The 26,028-nt window shown below is 42.2% G+C and overlaps 1 protein-coding gene across 3 annotated transcripts in view; it reads left to right on the top strand.

Annotated features, from left to right (window-relative positions):
* Positions 1–26,028, top strand: part of kif1aa (kinesin family member 1Aa) — a 503,440-nt gene that overhangs the window by 126,886 nt on the left and 350,526 nt on the right. For all 3 annotated transcript variants that reach the window (XM_072255712.1, XM_072255711.1, XM_072255713.1), the window contains exons 12-17: positions 380–522; positions 4,664–4,797; positions 13,304–13,383; positions 14,320–14,395; positions 21,640–21,719; positions 24,916–25,022. In XM_072255712.1, the coding sequence (XP_072111813.1) occupies positions 380–522; positions 4,664–4,797; positions 13,304–13,383; positions 14,320–14,395; positions 21,640–21,719; positions 24,916–25,022 (620 nt within the window). The remainder of the gene's footprint in view (positions 1–379; positions 523–4,663; positions 4,798–13,303; positions 13,384–14,319; positions 14,396–21,639; positions 21,720–24,915; positions 25,023–26,028) is intronic.

The following is a 26,028-nucleotide window of genomic DNA, read 5'->3' as shown; positions in this document are numbered from 1 at the left end:
AGTCCATTATCTGCGGGTGTCTGCACTGATTTTGTTCAAAAGGAACAGCAGATGAATTCCTTGTCGATAAGTATTAGGAAATAATACACAGTTTTATAATTTATTGTAGAGGTATCAGTAGTGTTCCAATTTATCTGTGCTTTATTGAAATATATAAATTGTTTCTCAGTTAAACAGTAGTTTTTTTTATACCTTGTGACTATTTCCATGAAACTTTGGCTAATTGGGGCAGTCACTTAACTGGGGCTTGTCTTGGCTTGTCCCAGTTAACTGGAATGCACTATATTGAATTATTTCCTGGTCTATCCTGCTTTTTCAGATGTTCCTCTGCTCTCTAAAGCAACACACTGAAGACCATCTGGTTTCTTTCCTTGCTTAGATATGCAGACCGTGCCAAGCAGATCCGATGCAATGCCGTCATTAATGAGGACCCCAACAACAAGCTGATCCGGGAACTGAAGGATGAGGTTTCCAGGCTGAGGGATCTCCTGTGCACTCAGGGATTGGGCGACATTATCGATCGTAAGCGCGCACCAGATTACTGAGCGACAGCAAGTGTTCAAGCCTATCCCTTCCCCACCATAAATACCCATCCTCGCCCCATCAGGTTTCCTGTGCTGATACCCACAGGTAATATCGGATATTCAAACATGCCCGCACTTGTGAATCCGTGGCTCCAAGTGCTCAGATTCAGAGAATAGTTGACACATGAAATGTCCTTGATGTGATCAAAGTGTGAAATCCTGCTGCTGGTAACCAGCGTCCGTGTTTAACATGATCTCGTAGGTGCATGAAACTCTTACCTATAATGTAACATAGACCTGCAGTAAAACGGAGTCACTTCTTCCATTTCCCGTTCCCTTGAAAGATAGCCTGTACCAATGAAACTTATAGAACAGACAGTAAAGTAATAATTTATCCAAAGTTAATTGAAAAATGCGGTGAATATGGGCAAATGACGAGCACGCAGGTAAGTGGCATGAAGCGAGACACCCTGGGGTTCTATGTGGCTGAGATTTCATAGTGTCGAGTCTCCTCAGACCTATGATGTCAGAACCATACAACAAAAGGAATCCTTTTCCACAACATGTTGCCTCTGGTGTTGAAACAGGGTGGGACTGAGATTTTTACATTGTGTGTTGTCATGAACTCCTACCCTAACCCCTGCTTCTTCCTACTGTCTCTTCAAACCATTTTCCATTTGTCTGCTGTCCTCTCTGAGCCAGTTTTTTGTAATCAATTTCAAGTTGTTTCTTTCTGTGATATTGTGGTTGTGAACTCTGACCTCTAAACCTTGTTTCTCTCCTTTCTCCGGCCTCTCAGTGACTCCGGTGTCCGATGACAAAAGAAGTGGAAAAAAATGTGTGTAAACAGTTGGAGTAGCACAGTAGCAGCTTTTGACGCTTCCCTCATATGTGCATGCACACTTGTGCATGTGCAGACATGGGCACACACCCCTCACTACACAGCATGAGACAAAGAGCCTGCTTCTCCTGTTGCTTTGCCCATGGGTCACCATTGAGTGGGTTCCTCAGTCTGATGTTTCCTCCTTCACTCTAAATCTGTGGGAGGTTCTCACCCACCTACATCAGTCAGTAGCCACTCTTCATGTGTGGAGCAAGATTTGATGGTCATATTTTCCGCTCCTTTAGGGGATCACAGCTCTGTTTGGTCTTGGTCCTTGCCCAGTGTCCAGCACTTGCCTCTTGCCAACAGGGCCACCTAGTGTGCGAATCTGGAATGACACCTTGTTCATTTGCACGCATTCCCCACAAAGCTGTGAGGGGCGATTTCTTCTGCTTGTGTTTGAGCACCCTGAAGAATCTGCTGACACAGTAGAACTGACATTCAGACTATGCCCAATTCCATTGCTGTTCCTCTGAAGAATACTTGAAAGCAACATTGCAATTTTCTCTGTTTCTCCTTGGCAAACTGTAGCTGAGAAGGTGCCAGCTACTGGCAAGTGCCCTGAACTGCCATGAAGCTAGGTTATCTGTTGGCTATAGTCCATTGCTTTAGAACTATTCCACCCATAGATTTTGAACACTGGATAATATTGGTGCCCCGACATCCCTCATCTGTAATTGGATGAAGGCCGGTGGGTGGGTGATGGGAGAGGGAGCACCAATGTAGGACTCCACTCAGATTATGGATTAACTATTGATTGCCCCAAAACATGTGGAGGTGAATCTGATCATGTAACAGTCAAAATTCGACGAAGTTTCCTTTAAATAGGTAACACAATATCACAATGTGCAGCCCAGCAGTTTACAGGGTCCAGAATTAAATGTGTGGACTTGACATATTTTGTGGAGATCAGAGGAAAAAAATTTGCAGGTCTGCGAGGAAAGAGTAAGTCCTATTGAACAGAAATCATGGTCTTGATGGACCGATTGCCCTTGCTTTGTGCTGCGTGATCCCAAAATTCAATCTCATCCGTTGGCTTTTCCAATCTAACGCCTTGGGACTCTTTCTTTCATGCTGTGACTGACAGGCTTTTGCACTACTGCCCCGCCACCTTTTCCTGGTTAGCTGATGCTCGGACTCCTGACAATGGCTCATTCCTTTGCCTTGGGATATGCCTTCCCTTCTGCTCTGCTGAGCATCCTGTACGACTCTGTTCATTTGTGTCCAGGTTATTTTACTGCCAGATGCTAGGGTTTCAGTTTTGACCCAAAAGAACTGAACAGTATGCACCTTGAGAGAATTGTAGCTCATTTCACAGCTATTAAATTTGAGCTAAAGCCTCTAACTCTTTCAATCTTCAAAATGGCTTTCCCGCCTATTAAAGTGAATTCTGAATGCATGCTGAGTTTTTTTTTTAGACATCTCAAAAGTAAGAACAAGAACAGATTTATCAGTTTTGAATGGATCTTGATATACAGGCTGATACAATGGCACTTCATAGGAAGCTTCAAGGTCATAGTGAAAGGAGTTTCGTAAAATGGCCATTGGGACAAAAATAGGAGCATGCAATCATCCAGTAGTATTGAGATAATACCATTTCCTAAGTACTTCACAGAATTTGGTACTAGAAATCAAGGAGCAGTTGGTCAAAAAGTGATATTTTGTAAAGAAGCAGTTAGCTGGAGCAGCCAGAGGAAGAATTCACGAGTTTAAGGTCTCCACAGGCAGAGGCACAGTGATGGATGATGTGCAACGAAAATTAATGTTGCCCAGGAGCCCAGAACGGTAGGAGAGCATCACTGCAAGCATAATAGCAAACAGCTCTCCTCTAAATCCTTCCTTAGGACACAGTAGGTCAGGTTACAGGCCTTTCACTGAATACTTCGCCCCACTATTGCACCCTAGAGTTGCTGTAATGCTTCTGCTGTGCTTCACCCTCTCACTGTGCGTGAGTGCGTGCTCAACCCTTGTCTTAGCGTCTAATGTTGATGTCGCTGATATAAATTCAGTCTGCTTACTGAATCCCTCTCGGTCATAATTGGCACATGTGGAGAATTGCTTTCCTGTTGGTGGATTTCAATGCAGTGGGGTTTTGCGGAGCATGTAGGTTTGTGACATGCTGAGAATTACACAGGAGGAGGGCAAGGATTGGCTCAGGTGGAAGGTGAACCCTTAGGTTTGCTGCTGGCTTGAGAGGTTAAGGTGAGAAGTTAGTCCTTGTGTTTAGATTTTCAACTGTCAAAGCAGAGGGAAACATCTCACGAAGAATAAATGGATGTAGAATGGTATCATAGTATTAACGCTGCTGCTGCACAGTTCCAGTGACAGGGGTTCGATCCTGATGTCCAGTGCAGCTCGCTCGTATATTTTTCGCTTGGGTTCCTGTGTGTGTTCGGATGACCTTGTATATCCCAGAAGAGGTGCCGGTAGAGTAGGTGGGTGCTAAGAGAGTCGAAGTAAAACCACACGAGAAAGAGACTGGTTATAGGGACTGATGGGGATACTCTGAGAACCAGCACAGGCTCAGTGGGCTGAAGGGCCTCAGATCATTGTTGTAATGTGGGGAACCAATGCAAGAAAGTTGAGAGATGAGGATGATACAGGACATCTTATCACTTCCTCAGCTGACTTCCTGACGCATATGCTATCCAGTGATTTACTGTGATTATATAGATAGGTATAACTTCCTATCAGTGCACAGTGAGATCCAAGGAACAACGATTAATGAGCACTGAGTTGTTGGCAGGCGAGGAGAGTATGTTGGCCCTTTCTTCCCAAAATAGTTATTTAGCATCTGGCCACAGATGAAACTTCAGCTCAGTTTCTCAAATAACAAACGCTCACTGACACCAACTTGTTTTCCTCTCAGTAGGCAGATTAGCAGTTCTCCAAAGGATGCAACTTACCCACTGAAAGGAAGGTGTGAAGTTGTGGGAAATAGTGTAAATCCACCAACAGTGAGTAGGTTGCAAATTCGGGGGACACCAGCCTGGCTCTGCCATAAGCACTGATGCATTACACACATGCCCATGCTGTTGTCTGTTCTGTGGTTCTTTTCTAGCATATATTTCTCATCCTGTTTTAGTTCATTATATCCAACTTGCATTTTTCTTTCTTTCCTTTTCTTTCTCTCTTCCACTCTTCCCAATCCCTCCCTCCTTCCCGCTTCCTTCTGTAGATGTGAAGGATTTAGAGAATAATAACCGTAACTGCAGAATAGCAGCTGTCAATCAACGAGCTGACAATTTCTCCACAGTGTCCGGAATGGTGGCTGGAGTGAGTCCCTCGCCATCCCTGTCTGCTTTATCCAGTCGCGCTGGCTCCGTGTCCAGCCTGCATGACCGGCTCATGATTGCCCCTGGCAGTGAGGAAGCCATTGAACGGCTCAAGGTAAGCAAAAGGAACTCGGATGGCAATAACAATCAAGGGTTAAAAAAAGCAAGGAGAAACTGAGAATGCTGCAGTTACAGCAGTACTGCAGCCGCTAGAGTGGCCGCACAGCGCCAGAGAGACAAGTTCAATCGAGGCTGTCTGCGTGGAGCTTGGACATTCTCCTGCATCCATGTGGGTCTCTGGCTGCTCTCATTTCCTCTCACATCCCAGAGATGTGTCAGTTAGTTGGTTAATTCATCAGCGTCATCATTATGTGCTGTGTCGTATGATGTGGGCGATCATGGCTTATGATCGTGGTTGTTCTTGGTTTGTCGTTGCCTTCTTCTGGGCAGTGCCTTTTCAAATCACAAACAAGAGAAAATCTGCAGATGCTGGAACTCTGAGCAACGCACACAAAATGCTGGAGGAACTCTGCAGGCCAGGCAGCATCTGTGGAAAAAAGTACAGTCGACATCTCGGGTTGAGACACTTCGACAGGACCGAAGTCCTCCAGAATTTTCTGTGTTGCTCAGTGTCTTCTCTAGATAGGTGATCCCAGCCATTATCAAACTCCTCAGAGACTCGCTGCCTGGCGTCAGTGGTCTAATTACCTGTGTTGGTTGTCCGTCGTTTTCGACGATGACGTTAAAACCTGTGCAAGAGCAGTTTCATAGTGAAAAAGGCATAGTACTGGGCAGTTCGCCTCAAAAATCCAGGTCCAGTGCCACGAAAAAACCCTCACGACTAGAGACTTCCTCGGCTGCAGTGGATAGCCATGATGCCTTCTGTGCCTTGACGTGCCCTACACTCTCCACGAAGTTTTGCAGCACCGCCTTCTTGGTCATTGAATCTTGTAGTTGACCTCATCCCCCTGCCCCCCCAGTCCGCAGGAACTGGCTTCGCCTACTGGGGTTGACATATTCCTCTCTCGCCGGGGTTGGAGGTTCCCGGCTACCCATAAGAACATAAGAAATAGGAGCAGGGGTAGGCAATCTGCCATTCAATAAGATCATGGCTGATCTGGCCATGGACTCATCTCTACCTACTTGCCTTTTCCCCATAACCCTTAATTCCCCTACAATGCAGAAATCTATCCAACCTTCACAGTGTTTCGTCTGCCTGTCGGAGCGGTGGAGCGGTGTACCGGGGTGTGGCCATTGTTGCATGCAAACAAAACCACGGGTGAGAGCTGGGTGGCAGGCGGGGACCAAAGGTGGATGAGCTGCCCCTGGAGCAGAGCACAAACAAGCTCACCACCAGAGGTGCTACCCCTCCCTGGACACCTCTTACACCCAGGTTATGTAACCTTTATATAGGCATCCATTAGCCTCATGAGACCATGGATTTACGCCTTGGAAGGTTTCCAGGGCACAGGCCTGGGCAAGGTTGTATGGAAGATCAGCAGTTGTCCATGCTGCAAGTCTCCCCTCTCCACGCCACCAATGTTGTCCAAGGGAAGGGCATTAGGACCCATACAGCTTGGCACCGGTGTCATCACAGAGCAATGTGTGGTTAAGTATCTTGCTCAAGGACACACACACTGCCTCAGCCAAGGCTCAAACTAGCGACCTTCAAATCACTAGACGAATGCCTTAACCACTTGGCCACGCGCCAACAGGACTTGTGATATTCACCAGCTGCTCATACGACCATCCACCACCTGCAGGTAGGCGGAAGGAACCTTACGCCTCCTTTAGTGGAGACCCACTACCTGTTAATTGGCCACTGCAAATTGCCCCTGCTGTGTAGGTGAGGGGGAGAATCGTGGTGGGGGGGGCACTAGTTGAGAACCTGGGTAGAACTGGGATTATTGTAAAAGGGTAGTCGTTGGTCAGAGTAGACCCAATGGGCTGAAAAGCCTGTTTCTATGCTGTATCAGTCTTTGACTTTAAATTACATTTTGCTGTGCAGTCACTAGAGTTCAGCATTGTATTCATTTGTTTCAGATAACCGACATTTCCTGTTTGTTCCAGGTCTGAGTGAAGGTCATGCACTTGCTCCTTTCACTACCTGGTCTGTTAAGCATTTCAGACTCTGTTTTTAATTTGAAATTTAAAGCAGGAGCATCTTACTCTTCCAATATTGATTTTGTTTCTCACTCTATTGTGGTCTTTCATCTCCCTCTCCCACCATTTCCTGTAGTCGGACCAGCTGGGATTAACAAGCATCCATCATGTTCTCCTACATCAGTGGTTCCCAACCTTTTTTTTGTGCCATGGACCAATACCATTAGGCAAGGGGTCTGTGGATTCCAGATTGGGAACCCCTGACATAGATACATCAACAGCATTTGTATCACCCTGGACAATTTTGGTCTCCACCCCAACCACAGACGTTCTCTCTCTTCATGTTCTTCCTCTCCTTGTTTCTTGTTTCCTCACTTTGTTTTTCATTAGTTCTAATCAGAACTCATTGAGCTAAGTGTTGATCATAAACAATCTCCATCAGCGCAGATGCACCACAAGACTGTGTGGTTAGCCCCCTGCTCTACTCGCTTTACGCTTAAGACTATGTGACTACGCACAGCTTCAATGCCATATTCAAGTTTGCTGATGACACACTGTTGTCTGCCGAATATAGGATAGAGATTGAAAATCTGGCTGAATGGTGTCATAACAACAACCTCCCACTCGTTGTCAGCAAGACCAAGGAACTGATTGTAGATTTCAGGAGAGGGAAACCAGAGGTTCAAGGGACAGTCCTCATCGGAGGATCAGAAGTGGAGAGGGTTAGCAGCTTTAAATTCCTAGAGGTTACTATTTCAGAGGACCTCTCCTGGGCCCACCACGTAAATGCAATTGGGAAGAAAGCACGGCAGTGCCTCTACGTTCTTAGGAGTCTTCGGAGATTCAACATGACATCTAAAACTTTGAAAAACTTCTGTAGATGTGTAGTGGAGAATATATTGACTGGCTACATCATAGCCTGGCATGGAAACACCAATGTCTTGGAATGGACAATCCTACAGAGGTTAGTAGATTTGGCCCATTACATCACAGGTAAAGCCCTCTCAACCATTGAGCACATCCGCACGAAATGTTGTCGTGGGAAAGCAGCTTCCATCATCAAAAATTCTCACCAGCCAGGTCATGCTCTCGTCTCGCTGCTGCCATCAGGTACAAGAGCCTCAGAACTTGCACCACCAAGTTCAAGAACAGTTACTAGCCCTCAACTATCAGACTCTTGAATAGAAGGGGTTAACTACACTCACTTGCCCCATCAATGTAATACTCATAGAAGAGAAGCAGATCTTCATAGGAAGCCTACTGCACAGTATAGGCCCTTCAGCCCACAAAGCTGTGCTGAACATGTACTTACCTTAGAAATTACCTAGGGTTACCCATAGCCCTCTATTTTTCTAAGCTCCATGTACCTATCCAGGAGCCTCTTAAAAGACCCTATCGTTTCCGCCTCCACCACCGTCGCCGGCAGCCCATTCCACGCACTCATCACTCTCTGCGTAAAAAATCTTACCCCTGATATCTCCTCTGTACCTTGTTTCCAAGCACCTTAAAACTGTGCCCTCGTGCGAGTCATTCCAGCCCTGGGAAAAAGCCTCTGACTATCCACATGATCAATGCCTCGCATCATCTTATACACCTCTGACAGGTCACTTCTCATCCTCCATCGCTCCAAGGAGAAAAGGCCAAGTTCACTCAACTTATTCTCATAAGGCATGCTGCCCAATCCAGGCAACATCCTTGTAAATCTCCTCTGCACCCTCTCTATGGTTTCCACACCCTTCCTACAGTGAGGCGACCAGAACTGAGCACAGTACTCCAAGTGGGATCTGACTAGGGTCCTATATAGCTGCAACATTACCTCTTGGCTCCTAAACTCAATCCCACGATCGATGAATGTCAAAGCACCATATGCCTTCTTAACCACAGAGTCAACCTGCGCAGCTGCTTTGAGTGTCCTATGGGCTCGGACCCCAAGATCCCTCTGATCCTCCACACTGCCAAGAGTCTTACCATTAGTACTGTATTCTGCCATCATATTTGACCTACCAAAATGAATCACCTCACACTTATCTGGGTTGAACTCCATTTGCCACTTCTCAGCCCAGTTTTGCATCCTATTGATGTCCCGCTGTAACCTCTGACAGCCCTCCACAGTATTCACAACACCCCCAACCTTTGCATCATCAGCAACGATCTAACTTTAAGGACTCTTTATCTCAATATCTCATGTTCTTGTTATTTATTGCTATTTATTTATATTTGCATTTGCACAGTTTCATGTTTCCTGCACTCAGGCTGATCTTTCACTGATCCTGTTGTAGTTACTATTCTCTACACTTATTGAGTATGTCCATAAGAAGACGAAAATCTCAGGGTTGTATATGGAAACATGTATGTACTTTGATAATAAAATTTACTTTGAACTTTAAACTTAACTCTACCTTCTCTTCACAGATGACACCTGTCCTGCTGAGCATCTTTAATATTTTATGGTTTTGTTAAATATAATGTATGAATGCAAGATTAGACATGCATTCAAAAAGCAGAAGGGTTTTATCTGCAGATTTAAATTTTTTTATAGGTTGGGCAGAGCAGATAAAAGAAAGTAAATTTCCTGGTTTCCAGTGTAGCTTTTTGCAGCAACATGTCTAGAACCAGCAATCAGCTAGTTATATCAGATTTAGTTATTAGTAATGTCTGACAGACCATGAGTCAGCATTCATCAAACAGCATTTGTTATACGACTGAATTCATGAGAACGTTTAAAAGCGAGAAATTTGAAATACTAGATTTTGATAAACTTCCACTAGATAAGGTAGACAATCTCCAGGGTTACTTGGCAAATCAGATAATACAGATGTTTTGTAAGAGGAGCTCAAATCAGATGAGCAATTGTTTATACCACAGATGGCTAAGGTCTCTAAACAAAGGCAAAAGTCACCCATAGAGGTAAAGGAAAGTGTTAAATTTCCTGTAACTTTCCTGTAACTTTCCTGTAATACCATGGGCTCTTAACTTGGAGAGCAGCCTCATGTGTGACACCTTGTCAAAGGCCTTCTGAAAGTCCAAATATACAACATCCACTGCATCCCCTTTATCTATCCTACTTGTAATCTCCTCAAAGACTTCTAACAGATTCATCACACAAGATTTTCCCTTAAGGAAACAATGCTGATTTTGTCCTATCTTGTCCTGTGTCACCAAGTACTCCATAACCTCTTCCTTAACAATTGACTCCACCATCTTCTCAATCACTGAGGTCAGGCTAACTGGTCTATAATTTCCTTTCAGTTGCCTCCCTCCTTTCTTAAAGAGTGGAGTGACATCTGCAAATTTCTGGTCCTCCAGAACCATGCCATGGTCCAATGATACTTGAAAAATCATTACTAATGCCTCCTCAATCTCTACTGCTACCTCTTTCAGAACCCTAGGGTGCAGTTCATCTGGTCTGGGTGACTTGCGTGCCTTTAGGTCTCTCTGCTTTTTGAGCCCCTTGTCCCTTGTAATAGTAACTGCACTCACTTCTCTTCCCTCACACCCTTCAACATCTGGCACACTGCTACTGTCTTTCACAGTGAAGACTGGCACAAAATACTCATTTAGTTCATCTGCCACCTCCTTGTCCCCCATTATTATTTCTCCAGCCTCATTTTCTAGCAGTCTGAAATCCACTCTTATCTCTCTTTTATTTTTAATATACTTGAAAAAGCTTTCTCTATCCAACTTGATATTGTTTGCTAGCTTGCTATCTTGTTTTATCTTTTCCCTACTATTGATTCTTTTCGTTGCTTTCTATAGGTTTTTAAAAGCTTCCCAATCCTCTATCTTCCTGCTGATTTTTGCTTGGTTGTATGCCCTCTCTTTTGCTTTTATATTAGCTTTCACTTCCCTTGTCAGCCACAGTTGTGCTATTTTGCCATTTGAATATTTCTTAGTTTTTGGAATATATCTATCCTGACTTTCCTTATTTTTCCTGGAAACTCAAGCCATTGCTGCTCTGCTATCGTACCTGCCAGCATCTTCTTCCAATTTACTTTGGCCAACTCTTCTCTCATACCACTGTAATTTTCTTCACTACTACATCAGACTTTACTTTCTGCCTGTCAGATTTCAAGTTGAACACAGCCATATTGAGACCACTGCTTCCTAAGGGTTCCTTTAGCTTAAGCTCCCTAATTACCTCTGGTTCATTACATAACACAAAATCCAGTATAGCTGATCCTCTAGTGGGCTCAATGACAAACTGCTCTAAAAAGCCATCTCATAGGCATTCAACAAATTCATTTTCTTGAGATCCATTACCAATCTGATTTTCCCAATTGACCTACATGTTAAAATCTCCCATGTCTATCATAATATTGCCCATTTGATACTCCTTTTCTATATCCTGTTGCAGTCTGTTGGAGGCCTGTATATAACTGCCATCAGGGTCCTTTTACGCTTGCAGTCTCTTAACTCAACCCACAAGGATTCAACATCTTCGGATCCTATGTCACATCTTTCTAATGACTTGATGCCATTCTTTACCAGCAGATCCATAGTAACCCTTTGCCTACCTTCCTGTCCCTCCAATACAATGTGTAACCTTGGACATTCAACTCCCAACTACAACAGTCCTTCAGCCGCAATTCTGTGATGGCCATACTCGACAATCTGTAAAAGTACAAGTTCATCCACCTTATTTCTTATACTCCGTGCATTGAAAGGTAACACTTGGGGTACTACATTTGCTACTCTTTTTAATTCTGCTTTCCAAATGCACTGATACTCACCCTGCTGGCTGCAATTTTGTCCTTTCATCTGCCTGCCCTTCCCGACAGTAAGGTCCTGCATTTCAGCTTTCCACCCAGCTCTCTAAATTCTCTTTTCAGGACCTCTTTGTCAGTGGTGCCAATATGTACTAAGACATCTAGTTGCTCTCCCTCCCCCTCCAAAATGCTGTGGACAAGGTCCGTTACGTCCCTGACTGTGGCACCTGGGAGACAACATACCATTCGGGAGCCCCCGTTCACGCCCACAGAATCTCCTGTCTGTTCCTCTGACTATTGAGTCCCCATCACTACCGTTCCCCTCTTCTCCCTCTTTCCCTTCTGCACCACGGATCCATGTTCAGTGCCAGTAACCCTGTCTCCGTGGCATTCCCCTGGGAGGTCATCCCCCACAACAATATCTAAAACGGTATGCTTATTATTGAGGGGAATGGCCACAGGGGTGCTCTGTACTAACTGCCTATTCACTTTCCCATTCCTTCCCCTAACAGTTACCCTGCTACCTGCCTCAGGGGTGACTACTCCCCTGTAACTCTGATTGGTGATTTCCTCACTCTCCCATACAAGCTGCTGTTCCAGATCCCTGACACAGTCTTCAAGGAGCTGCAGCCGATGCACTTCATGCAGATGTAGTTCCCTGGGAGACTCTGGATCTCCCAGGACTTCAACATCCAGCATGAAGAACACACAACAGCCATTTAAACTACACTAAGTACCCCTGACACAGTCAGCAAAAAGGGAAACTTAACGGAAATTTACCTGGACAACTTACCCAGAGCCAATGCCTCTTCCGAGCTGAAGCCTCCTTTGATCCAATGCCAGACCCTCCAGTCTCACCACTGGCCCATTCCCAACAATGGCTGCTCCGCTTGTCCCTTCTGTACTTTTAGTTACTCCTCTCTACACTGCTCCAGCTGCTGATTGGGCCACTGGAATGACACTGAAACCCCATGAAGCTCTCCTTTTAAATGAGCACCGCCGACCTGCGATCTGTGCGCTGTCAGAAACGATGTCAGTTATTAATTTTACTTAGAATGGCAATATTTTCTTAATTGAAGTATTATGGTTTATGGGATAGATCCAGTAATGTGTGACAACAGCCCAACAGCCACTGAATGGCCGAATATTTTTGCACCACAAATCTACTGCTGTATCTGTGTTTCTAGATTATAGAGTAGTATGAAGTAAGTCAAGTGACATATATTCTGTTGATTTGTTCACCTATTTCCACTAATGCTACATTAATCCCATTTTATTCTCCCCACATTCTCTTCACCGGACTTCCTCCCAGAATTTACTAATCACCTACACACTAGGGACAATTTGCATTGGCCGGTAACCTCCTAATCTGCATGTCTCTGCGGCATGGAAGGACACCAGAACATCTGGGGAAAGCCATGTGGTCACAGGAAGAACATGTAAACTCCACGCAGACTGCGCCAAGGTCAGGATCAAACCTGGGTCTCTGCCAACTGTGAAGCAGCAGCTCCACCAGCTGTGTCACAGTGCCTTGCTTCATTATATATTCTCTCATGTTTACGGAGGTTTTCTGAATAGAAGTCTTACCTCTCTGTGCAAAATATAAACAGATGACTCTAGTTTCAGCTGCCACACAAAATGTTGGTTGAACCATCTGTTTCGATTTGAACCATTAGGGATTTCCACTGGCCATTTGGAAAATCCCTGCCTTTCAAAGGGGAGCTGCTTCCTGGCTTACTTATAAGCACCCTTATCCTTCTGTTAAGGTATTTTTGAAAAACTGATATTGACATCTATGCTTAATGTCAACAGGAGACAGAGAAAATAATCGCTGAACTGAATGAAACATGGGAGGAGAAACTGCGCCGAACAGAAGCTATAAGAATGGAAAGGTAAAGTCACTGCCGAATACGTTATTTTCACCAATATGGTTTCATCAAACCAGCAAGGGGTTCATGTGCAGTTTTCAACTGCTTAGTTGGTAAATCAACCAATAAACATAGACTCAAGGTTTGTTCTTTGGGCCACACCTTTCTGATGAGTTAGCTAACTGTGATGGGCACAATTGCATTAAATGTTGGGACATTATAATCAATATGCTTTCCTAGGGATCACTGTTGTAGAGCTGAGACTTCTCCTGCTCTTGCTTCAATTAAATGCTGAAATATTGACCAATCAGTGTGCACACAAATCACAAGAGGAATTAACTTGGGAAGACAGCCCTGCAGCTTTGTTAAGAACAACCAGTTAAATGTTTCCTTTAGTAGGACGAGCCTTTAATTCTTCTCCCTGCACTCTCCGACTCACACTACTTTTTTTTGAGTTATTTATGAGAAGTGGGGTATTGCCGGCAAAACCATTATCTCTTGTCTATCCAGAGAAAGGGGAACCACTAAGAATGTGGGCAGGTCTCCAGCTGAGTCTAAGCCCATGATCTGATGAGATGGTGAAGACAAGAAGAAATGACTCAGATCTGATCCTATATGCTTCTGATATTCTTAATAGTGATACAGCACGGTCAATGGCCCAGTAAGTTCACACCAACCCTGTGCATACAAATGGTTGTATGCTTCATAATCTTGGCTGATTTTTACCTTTATTTCTCTGCAAAGCTGCTCTCAGACAGCCTGTCCATGGGTTTCCCTCCCATCAATTGCTTGTGGGTAATGCTGCGTTACTGCAGACTGCCAGTGGTTCTGCAGATAGTATTACAGAAATTCATCCAGCCGCCATGTACCTCCTCTTGAACTGGAGTCAACAGCCAAAATCCGTTACTGTACTGTTTAGCGTTGTGGTAAATACTCAACAGCTTTGAATTTATGTTTCAGAGAGGCATTGCTTGCAGAGATGGGAGTGGCCATGCGTGAAGATGGTGGTACCTTGGGCGTTTTCTCTCCTAAGAAGGTATGTTTGATCCAAAAAAGATTGAATTAACCATTTCTGCTTAATTACCCAGAGATGTGCTGCTAAATGATGGTTAGGAATGGATGTTTTTGGTGAACCCCTTGTTGGTTGGGAAAATGTCCCATGCTCTATAATATCTGTTCATAAAGCTGATGAGAGCTTCCTCTCACAAGTTAAGAAAAGACATCATAAATCTCATTGTTGTGCAACTCTGAATAGAGGTTACAAAAATGTATCTGGCTGTTCTATGTCAGTGAGAAGCACACCAGCAGTCCATATGTCCAAAGCTTGCCATTTACAGTCATTGTTCTCACTTGTTGTAACATGGTAGCAGATACCCACAATAGGTAAAGGGGATGAATTGAATGACCAACTATTATGTTATGTTTGAACGATGAATGTTGGCTAAGACAATTAATTATCTTTTAATTGTCTTTCAACATTCATTCAAAGACATGTAGAATCTTAGTTTGATATCTGCTTTTAGGATGATACCTATTAAATATTGTATTGAAGTTTCAGGAAGTTATATTTATACAAATGCTGAAGTAGAGTTTTTAATCACATGTTTCTGAAATAAGTTGTGGTTTTATTTACTGTCGCACCAAACCTGAACATTTGATTGGTTTATCAAGTTTTCTACATACAGTTCAAGGATAATTGATTTGCATTTATTTCTTAATGAAACAATATATTCAAATGTTCCTCTCGGAGGAGATATTAGAGTAGAAGAGAGTTTGTTTCTCAGGACGACATGTTTATAAAGGGAATTCCACAGGTTAGGGACTTGATAGCTGAGGACATACAGACAGTGATGAGCTGGTGAGATCTGGGATGGTCAGGTGGAGTGGAGATCTTACAGGAAGTTGTAGAACTGGGAGAAATTATGGAGATATGGAGGCAGGACACCATTTGAAAATAAAAGTGAGGATTTTAATTCAAAGCATTATAAACCAAGAGCTTATACAGGTGAGTAAGGATAGTAGTAATGGACAAAATGCAATTTGTGCCTCCTGAAACATGGGCAGTTATGTTTTAGCAATATGAAGTTTACTTGTAGGTTGAGTGAAAGCATTGGTATAGTTAACCAGTTGTAATGAAGACACAGATGAGGATTTCACCAGAAGGTGAGCTGACAAATAGATAGATGTGCAATGAAGTGGTGGTTGGAAATAGACTGTCTTCATGGTAATGCTGAGAGAAATTTTCTGAGGTACATATTGAGGTAACATGTTAGGCGTCAGAAGAATGCCGATCAGAAACTCAAGACTCCAAAACACAGGCATCTGTTACCAGTAAATGAGTGGGTGTAAAACACATTTGATTTAACTATAGTCAGCAGTACACCACTATCTAACTTCCAACAGTTGCTGCTTTCTCATTTGTACACCAGTGTCATTTGTTTTTGTTATCTCCCCTACCTTTCCCATTGTTTCAACCCCCCCCCCCACCCGCTTCCTAATTCCTGCTCACCCTGCAATTTATTCATTCTTGTTAGATTGAACATAGAAGAGCTGCTCAGATGTTTCTGGAGTCTCTGGGGGTATTCTCTCCCAAGGAGGTTGGTTTGGGGTGACCATGTGTGTGAAGTGTTGTTCCTTCTTTGACTTGGTTTGATTTGTCACTTATGAGATGGAATCCCTGATATGATTGCTGGTTCTGATTAGTTTCTCAGCATCACTTCCCTCTCTTTAATGGCCCAGTTTCTTTAATGAAAAGATTGTAAGTTTGTCAAATTTTACACCCAACTCCTCCCACACAATAATCCTGCCTTCTTTTCTCTCCCTTCCCTGGTCCCGTTTTACTTCTTTCTGCCCCTCCCACTCCCTCCACTCCCTCCACTTTCCTCTTGTTCTGGACATTTGCTTTCCAACCATTTTCTACTCATTCATTTCTTCCCACTTTCTCCTTCTGACCCAATGATCTTCTCTCCTTTTCTTTCCGGCTCCCCTTAATCCCTTTGTCGCCTTCTCTGACTACCCCCATAAATGTCAGCTAAGAGTTCATGAGGGACTGCAGCACGAGGAGATGATGCATAATCCATCAAGCCTTTCAGTACAAAACCCTGCTGCAGTCGGTTCATTTAACAAACTTATCTATTTAACAAATCCATTGAGTTCCCCAAAAGCTAAAATTGCCTAGGTATTTAGCCTTCTACGCCACATGTTCTGTATCCCTTTACCTGCGCACAAATACAGCTTCTCTCTGCACCCCACATTTCTCTTTGTGTTTCTGCTCTGCTTTTATACTGACAATTTGGTTTCCATTTTGAATACCTTTGAATCCCGCATTTGCACGGAGAGTAAATGAGCTGTCAGCAGAGGTCCTAATCACATTATTGGAGAGTGTTTCCCAGCAAACTCATCAATGCACAAAAAGTCTCAACTCCCACAGTTTACCCTACACTGTCACCTTTAGCCCAATGTGGTTTGCTGCACCTTGGATGCCTGCACAGAGATGGGTGACTGATGTCATGAACAGTGAGGTGTATGTTAGATTGTCTGCTCTTCGATCTAAGGGGCAGACTGGTATCATCACTGCAATAGGGCAAATGAAGTTATTATGACGCTATTACAGTTAGTGGTGTCGGAGTTTGGAGTTCAATCCCGGCGTCCTCTGTAAGGATTTCCTTCCGTTTCCTTTCACAGTACAAAGACATACTGATTAGTAGGTTAATTGGTCGTTGTAAATTGTCCTGTGATTAGGCTAGGGTTAAAATCGGGAGATGCTGGCTTCGAGGCTCAAAGGGCTGGGAGGGTCTGTTCAGTGCTATATCTCTAAAGAAAAACAACTTTAAAAATGAAGGGTAGATGTACCTTCCAACATATTCCTTTCCCATATAACTTCTCATCCCACCCCAACACTGAAAAGTATTCAGATTCAGAATCAAAGTCAGGATTAATATCACCAGCATACCTCCTGAAATTTTGTTGGCATTGTTAGAGATAATTAAAACATTTAACACCTCAGTATAGGCTTGGCCTGAGCTGGGTTTCTAGTGTAACCGAGTCTTACTACCATCTTACTGAGACCCAAGGAGATATTCCAGAAGAAATCTCAACCTGAGAAACAAAAATGGTCAGTGCAACACCTCAGCCACAAGTCTTTGACTTTTAAGTGCTCAGATTATTCTTGAATAAGAGCAGTTTGCTTGAAGGTGTCTGATGAAGCTGAACAATATTAATCCTACTGATGGTAGTGACTTATCCCTCTTTAAAGAATAGGCCTCACATACAGGAACTCCAGAGGGTAGACTGGAGTATCAAAACTGGAATGTTTCCAGCACCCTGATTGTGAACTATCACTCTGTAGTGTGATACCAAGCCATGAACATCACTAATGTGATTCCTAATCCATCCGGAGTCAGTCTCATTCAGGGCAACAACAATTACACTGAAAGCTATAATCCTTATTCAAGATAACAGCAGCATCAGCCAGTGTTTCTGAGGGCTGTTTGTTACCCATTCATATGTGCTAGAAAGTGTGGCAAATCATTGCCCAGCTTAGATACTCAAACATCAGAATTTTTCAGGTTCCTGCATTCACAATAGTTACTTGAGTGAACTCAAGACAGCTGAAGACTAGGACATGATGTATAGTGCCTAGAAAAAGTATCACCAAACCCCCCCGCCACACCCCAGGAAGTTTACATGTTTTATTGTTTTACAACATTGAATCACAGTGGATTTAATTTGTTTTTTCTGACACTGATCAACAGAAAAGACTCTTTCCTGTCAACGTGAAAACATATTTCTACCAATTGGTCTAAATTTATTAATTATTAAACATAAAATAATTGATTGCATAATTACTCACTCCCTTCAAGTCAGTATTTAGTAGGTGCACTTTTGTCAGCAATTGCAGCCTTGAGTCTGTGTGGATAGGTCTCTATCAGCTTTGCACATCTGGACCCTGCAATTTTTCCCCATTCTTCTTTACAAAACTGCTCAAGCTCTGTCAGATTACATGGGGATCGTGAATGAACAGCCCTTTTCAAGTCCAGCCACAAATTCTCAATTGGATTGAGGTCTGGACCCTGACTTGGCCACCACAGGACATTAACTTTGTTGTTTTTAAGCCATTCCTGCGTAGCTTTGGCTTTACGCTTGCTGTCATTGTCTTGCTGGAAGACAAATCTTCTCCCAAGTCGCAGTTTTCTTGTTGACTGCATCAGGATTTCCTTGTACTTTGCGGCATTCATTTTACCCTTTACCTTCACAAACCTTCCAGGGCCTGCTGCAGTGACACATCCCCACAGCATGATGCATCCACCACAATCCTTCATGGTGGGGATGGTGTGTTTTTGATGATGTGTGGTGTTTGGCTTACACCAAACATAGCATTTAGTGTGATGGCCAAGAAATTCAATTTTGGTTTTGTCAGACCATAGAACCTTCTTCCAGCTGACTTCAAGCTCTCCCACATGCCTTCTGGCAAACTCTAGCTGAGATATCATGTTGAGTTTTTTTTTCCCCAACAGTGGCTTTCTCTTTGCCACTCTCCCATAAAACTGCGACTGGTGAAGCACCCAGACAACAGTTGTCATATAGACAAGTCTCTCTCATCTCAGCCACTGAAGCTTTTAACTCCTCCAGAGTTGTCATGGTCTCTTGGTGGCCCCCCACACTGGTCCCCTTCTTGCACAGTCACTCAGTTTTTGAGGACGGCCTGCTCTAGGCAGATTTACAACTGTGCCATATTCTTTCCATTTCTTGATGAATGGCTTAACTGTACTCCAAGGGATAATCAGTGATGTGGAAAATTTCCTGTATCCATCTCCTGACTTGTGCTTTTCAATAACCTTTTCCCAGAGTTGCTGGAAGTCTTTTGTCTTCATGATGTAGTTTTTGCAAGGACACTGACTCACCAATAGTTGGACTTTTCAGATACAAATGTGTTTTTACTACAATCATTGGAACACCTTGACTACACACAGGTGATCTCCATTTAACTAATTATATGACTTCTAAAACTAATTGACTGCACCAGTGATGATTTGGTGTGCCATATTAAGGGGGTGAATACTTATGCAATCAATTATTTTGTGTTTTATATTTGAAATTAATTTAGATCACTTTGTAGAGATCTGTTTTCACTTTGACAGGAGTCACTTTTCTGTTGATCAGTGTCAAAAAAGCCAAATTAAATACACTGTGATTCAGTGTTGTAAAACAATTAAACATGAAAACTTTCTGGAGGGGGTGGGTGCTGGGGAGGAAGTTGAACACTTTTTATAGGCACTGTATATTGAAGGAGCAAACCACTTGATCTGTGACAACTCTTGGGAAGAGCTAACATCTTGGTAGCACTCTTTCCCCACCGTTCTGGAATTAGTTCTTCCTCAAGTAGATATCCAATTCCTTGTGGAAAGTTACAACCAAGTATTTTCCTATCATAAGTTCCTGAACTGCCCGTTATATCATGTCAAATTGTGTGTAAAGGAGCCTTCACATCTCCTCCAGTTTGTTTGAAAAGCAACATATCTTCAACAGATTCCCTTTACTCAGGATTGGGGTGGGAGGAGCAGTGAAGTATTATAGCAGTGTTTTAAATCCCCTGGTAAAGTTCGTATGCAATCCTTCATGGAGTAGTGTATGCATGTTGCTGTTTTCATCCAATCAATATCAATCCATCAGCAAGTGATAATAATCCTTGTATTGTGTAAAATATATTGAAATGCCATTTGGGTGGTTTATTACTCTCCCAAGTGCCACTGCTGAGAATGTGTTTGCGCAGTGGAGGATGCATTGTTTTGACAATGCATTCTGGAATAGGTAAGGTATGCTCCATCATTTCTTTGCTGCCTCGCCTATGAGTGTTAACATTTGGGTTTCCTGTCAGTGATCAACCTTATCCTAGTGAACTGTTGCATGGAGTTAACTGTCACTATATATCTTCCCACTGAGTCGCATTAAGTTCTATGGATGATGAATGTAAATTCAGGCAAGGGGTGTATGTGTGTGTGTGTGTGTGTCAGAGAGAGTGGGTGTGGGTATGTGTGTCTGAGTGTGGGTGTGTGATGCTTCATTGTGCATGACTGCATCAAAATATCAGCCATTGAAACTTAAATAGCAGGAACACAGCACCTGGTTTTTGAGCTCAAAGAATGAATCCATAAACATCAAGATGGTCCACATTCTGACCCACGTTTTCTTTCTGAAAATGGTCCTGGTGATGTCGATATCCCTTTACTCAGGATTCTGAAACAAAACACGGAACAGTACAGCACAGGAACAGTCCTTTGGCCCATGAGATCTGAGCTGATCAAAATGTCAATCCTAGCTATCCAAGCTGTCTGCACATGATCTTTATCCTTTCAATTCCGGCCTGTCTAAATGCCTCTTAAATATTATCCCATCTGCCTCCACTATTTTCCCTATCAGTACAATCTAGACACCTACCACTTCTTTTTTTTGATTTAAAAAAAAACTTCTGTAGTTCTCCTTTAAACTTTCTCCGTCACTGTAAACCTATGCTTTCAAGTATTTGACATTTCCACCCTGGGAAAAAGAAGGACGGACTATTTACCCAATCTAGGCCTCTGAATATTTTATGTACTTCTATCAGTTTCTCTCTCAGCCTCCAATGCTCCAGAAAAAACAATCCAAGTTTGTCCAATCTCTCCCCATAGCTAATGCTCTGTAATCCAGACAACATCCCGGTGAATCTGTTCTCCAAAGGCTCCACATTAGACCTGCAATATGGTAACCAGAACAAGAAAACAATGCTTGAAAACTGACTGAACCAAAGTGTTATCAGGTGAAATAGGCAGGGAGTGGCACATTGAATACTAGCATCCTTGGCATGTACAGATTGAGTGGGACAAAGACTGATCATTAGTAAATCTTGCCATGCTTTGTAAGATTCAACAAAATGACTAAAGAACCAATGAACAAACAGTGCGAACTGTGTTTGACTCATCTTTGTTTCCCAAAGGATAAGAAATTCACTGGCCAAGTACTTGTTGACAAAAGGGCCCGCAATATAATTGGCATTAGTCACCAAATTGAAAGGTTGCTCAGTGGTGCCATCTTAAGGGTTTATGTAGTCATTTCATTTCTGCTGCGGGACTGCACGGCAATCTTCCAGATAGACGTTAATGGAGCTGGATGTTAATTGTTTTTCATTTCACTGGGGGACCTCTTGTAGTGAAGACACCAAAGTAAATAAATGAGATCAGGCCCCACATTCTTCAGGAGCAGCAGTCCCGGCTTCCTGTAACATTATCTAATCTTCCCTTGTAGACTCCTCATCTGGTGAACTTGAACGAAGATCCTCTGATGTCTGAGTGCCTTCTGTACTATATCAAAGATGGGATCACAAGGTGCGGACTCACTCAATTTTGGATCACTTCTTTTGCATTCTGGTTTGTATGGTGCTTCCTGTAGAAGGAGTAGAGCAAAGCCTAATGTTCTGGATGTGTGTCCAGTGGCAGACTGGCAGCAGTGACTCATTTTGAATTATTTAATTGGAAAGGGTGGTTATTCACAGAGCTAACTTCCTTGATTTTCCATTCATTGTCCTTACAAATTTCTATCCTTGATGCAGAAGAGGTTACACAGACATAGTGGACATAAGCAGCCAAACGCCCCGGCAAAGTACTTATCAAATTGAAAGATTCTTGTTTTGCAGACCTGAAGCAAAACTTGTTAAGTAAAAACATGTAACCCAGAACCTCTGTCAAAAGTTTCAGTGAGGTCAAACTTATTCCAACTTTTGAGATGTGCAGATAAAGTGGCAATAGATTAAATGTAAGAGCTTTAGGACTGCAGGCAGTCGAAACTCCTGTAGTGAAGACACCAAAGTAAATAAAGTGGTGCAATACTGTAGCAACACTACTGTTGTTTGTTACTGTAGCAGTGACAGTGTTAACACCAGAATAAATTGACAAGAAGGACCAAGAAATATAGGAACAAGATGAGCATGTAAAATTGGGTCTTTATATAAAACCTGGTGATGCAGCCTTTTGCTCTTATGCACCAAAAATCTGGACTACTCTATCAACTGAGATACGCCAGGCTAGTACTTTAGAATGTTTCACAACACTTCTACATTTTAAAATTTGGCCTACTTATAAGATAACTTAAGACCTGCTGAAGTTGATTATACTTATATAATTTGGTATATTCAATTACATTCTATTATACGTAATGTTTGTCTTTACTTTTGATTTTTAATTTTGTCTGATATTTTTATGATTATGTTGATTTATCTTTACAATCTATGTAAAGCATTTTGAGCCTGCATCTTAATGTATGAAAGGTGCTATATAAATCGAGTTAATACTATTATTATTATTCTGTTCCTATAAGAGATGAATACCAACATGGACTGTTGGAGCCACCCAGCCTTTTCCATCATGTAATTACTGTGGGGTTTTATGTAACCTTGGACCGAGTGGACTGCTACTTTTGTGGTGCTTTAATAACCCTCTTGCTCCAGATCATTTCAGTTACTTGCTTGCCAAAGAGGCCCAAGAGGACCAATAAATGTCCCCCACAATCTATTTCAAATGATCTATTTTGCTCCTGTGTTGAAACATTGGCCATTTGCAGAATTGATAGCCTGTAGCATATTATGAGGTGAATTTAAATCGTCAGGAATTAGCAATGGCAGCATGAACAGGAGCCAGAAACGTTAATGACTCATCCTGAAAGCAGATGTTTGGCACTTATACAACTCGTGATGTCTTTGGATCATTCCCAATGCCTCTGTGAATGACTAACTTGGTCTGAGGTTGGTGAGCATTTAGCAATGTACCTGGGAAGCAAACAGCAAATACTACTTGGTTAATTGCTTACATGGCTCCTTAAGCTTTCAACTAAGTGCAGTACAAGCATCACTTCATGTATATATTAAGTTTAAAATGCCTAGCTAACACATTTTTACAAAAGACAAGCATGTACATAAATATGATTGCATGCTGACAATAGACTATCTTCTACTTATCTATCAAGGCAGCACAAAAGCGAACTCAATGAACTAATCTTATTCTTTGAAAGTAATGTCTAGAATGCAACATTTGTTTACCTGTAACAATTTTTAGCAGTTTGCAGCTAGACTGTATTACTTCTTGGATGCAACAACTGATTTATCACTTTTTAGGAGGTTCAAACTGATTGATCCCTTCTCTCAGGTACACACTCTATATAGAATTTATTGTATTTGAATAGAACAAGTGCTATTTCTAGTTGATGAAAGTTATCAAGACATTCTTGGATTCTGAAAATCTCTCCACATAACTTTAAACAGGAACTTTAATCATATATAAACCAATGTTTAAGTTAGAAATTCCAGTTTATGGAGAAGTTAACTGATTAATATTGTTTTTGCAAATGCCTTGATTGCTTATTCGGTTCAGTTCTACCTGGGTGTCTCAGATTATGCAAGTTTGAATTTATCGGATGTCTGTCATGTCTCATAACTACTTATGAGCAATTAATTATATCTGCACACAGTAGCAATTGTGCACATTGTCATCACCAGGGTTTCTAACTGCATTTGAATGTGTTTCAGAAGATTTCATCATGTAAGTTCTCATAATCAGCCCACCCCATCCCAACAACGGCACCTTTGGGTGTCTAATATTCCAGCTTCATAGAACACTACCTTCTTTCAGAATCAGGTTTCATATCACCGGCATATGCCACAGAATTTGTTGTCTTTGCGGCAGAAAACAGACAGGCTCTTCACTCACTGAGTGAATATTATTGACTATCACTCAATTTAACTTCTCATTTCCAATATTTTATTTATATATACAATTGAGAACATTACAACACTTTTTAAGGAAAAAGCATGCAATTCTTTTAGTTTCGTTATGATTTTCCTCCAGGTTCTCTGATCTGTGATGTCTGATAGTCCTACAAAGGCAATGTACATGGCAACATACCAAGTAATATGAGTAGGGACTGACTATTGATCAGAGCAAATGAACTCTCCACTTTTCTGCAAACAGTATTATGACATCTGGCTGTACTATCAGGACACTGTCAGTGCCTGTTATTTCTTTCCATAATACTACATCACCACGGTATTACTAGACTATTAGACAAATACAAAGAAACGTACCATAGTTGGATAAGGGCCCTGACTTGAATTTATATAGGAAATACGGGTAGCTACCTTCCTTGACTTTTCCATTGATTGTACTTACAGTTCTCTGTCTTTGATTTCGAAGGCTGTATGTACACATACACACACCGGTAATTTCCAGTGGCTCTGTGGTTCTTTCTCGGCCTCACATAGCTTCCGTGAAAATCTAAGAGATCCTCTATAGCTGCTTCCACTAATTCAGTGTTTTGGGTCAAAGATGTGACAAGAGATGGACATTCAACCCTCATGTTTTTTGTTTGGCCACATTTCAAGCATAAATACACTCAGTCATATATTGTCAGCTACTGTGAATAATATTTTTACCCATTTTAATTAAGCGCCTGAACTTCACAGTGGACCTAATTTTTAATATGCTGTTCAGTGATATTTTCATGTCTTTAAAACAATTCAATCTCTTTCCTCAGAGTTGGGCGTGAAGATGCAGAACGCCGGCAGGATATTGTACTAAGTGGACATTTCATCAAAGAAGAGCATTGCATCTTCCGCAGTGATGTCAAGTCATCAGGTGAAGGTAGAGCACTCTGACTGCATTTGTAGGGATTTGTAACGTGAATAAAGCCAGCGGAGAGACGCAGCTGGTAGATATGAAGTAGTCCTTTATTCAACAAAATGAAACTCAGCAGGCATCATATCGAGACCCTTTCTGAGGAAAAGGCCTGTTTGATCCAACATTACATGACATTTCATATGCTAAAGATCAAGGAATAACTCTATATTTACAATGTATCTACAATGCTTCCTCTGAATTACATATAACTTTCACACCTCCTTCTTCACACCCACATTCCAGACAATGTTAATCAACATTGTCTGGTTTTTCAATTAACTGTTTTCACAGCTCTAGAAACTTATTTCCAGAGCTACATTTAAAATTTAATCTACAGTCCATGTTCAGATCTAAAGTTTGGTTGCTGAAGTTAATATTTTGTTATACCTCCTAAGTCCAGAATATGCTCTAATACTGACCAAGGTAACTTCTTGAGTTTCAGCCAAATGATCCTTTAACCTACGAGTTACATATTCATGTGAAACATCAATTTATCTGCTGTGATACAGGCTGTGTTTGGTGTGAATACCTTAAATTTTAATCCTATGTTTGAGAGAAGTTCTAATTTGGACTGAAGGTCCTCACTTTTGATATTGCTTTGTATTCAAAGAAAAGCAGCCCGCAGAAGTCCACTCAAACTTTTGTGCTGCGTGAGCGATGGAATTAGTCACTCAGTGGCCTTTTGGCTGCTTTTCATGTGCATCTTAATGCCATAGCCAACATTAATCCCCTATGTACTTGTAGGAAGATGATGTTGAGGTGCCACTGAAACTTTTGCTAACCTTGTGATGCAATTGTTGGGGCAGGAGTAAGTGGATTTCTACTCTATTTCAGAGGGTAGTTGAGATTTAATTACAACTAGAGTCACGTAGCGGTTAATAGTAGATTTTTTCCCTAAAGGACATAAAGGAATGGGATGGATTTTAATGACAATGTAGTAATTTAATAGTCACTAATTGTCCTACTTTAA

The sequence above is a fragment of the Mobula birostris genome, chromosome 4, assembly GCF_030028105.1.
Source record: "Mobula birostris isolate sMobBir1 chromosome 4, sMobBir1.hap1, whole genome shotgun sequence".
NCBI lineage: Eukaryota > Metazoa > Chordata > Chondrichthyes > Myliobatiformes > Myliobatidae > Mobula > Mobula birostris.
Note: the sequence above shows the minus strand (reverse complement) of the source record. Positions and strands in the feature narration are given on the sequence as shown.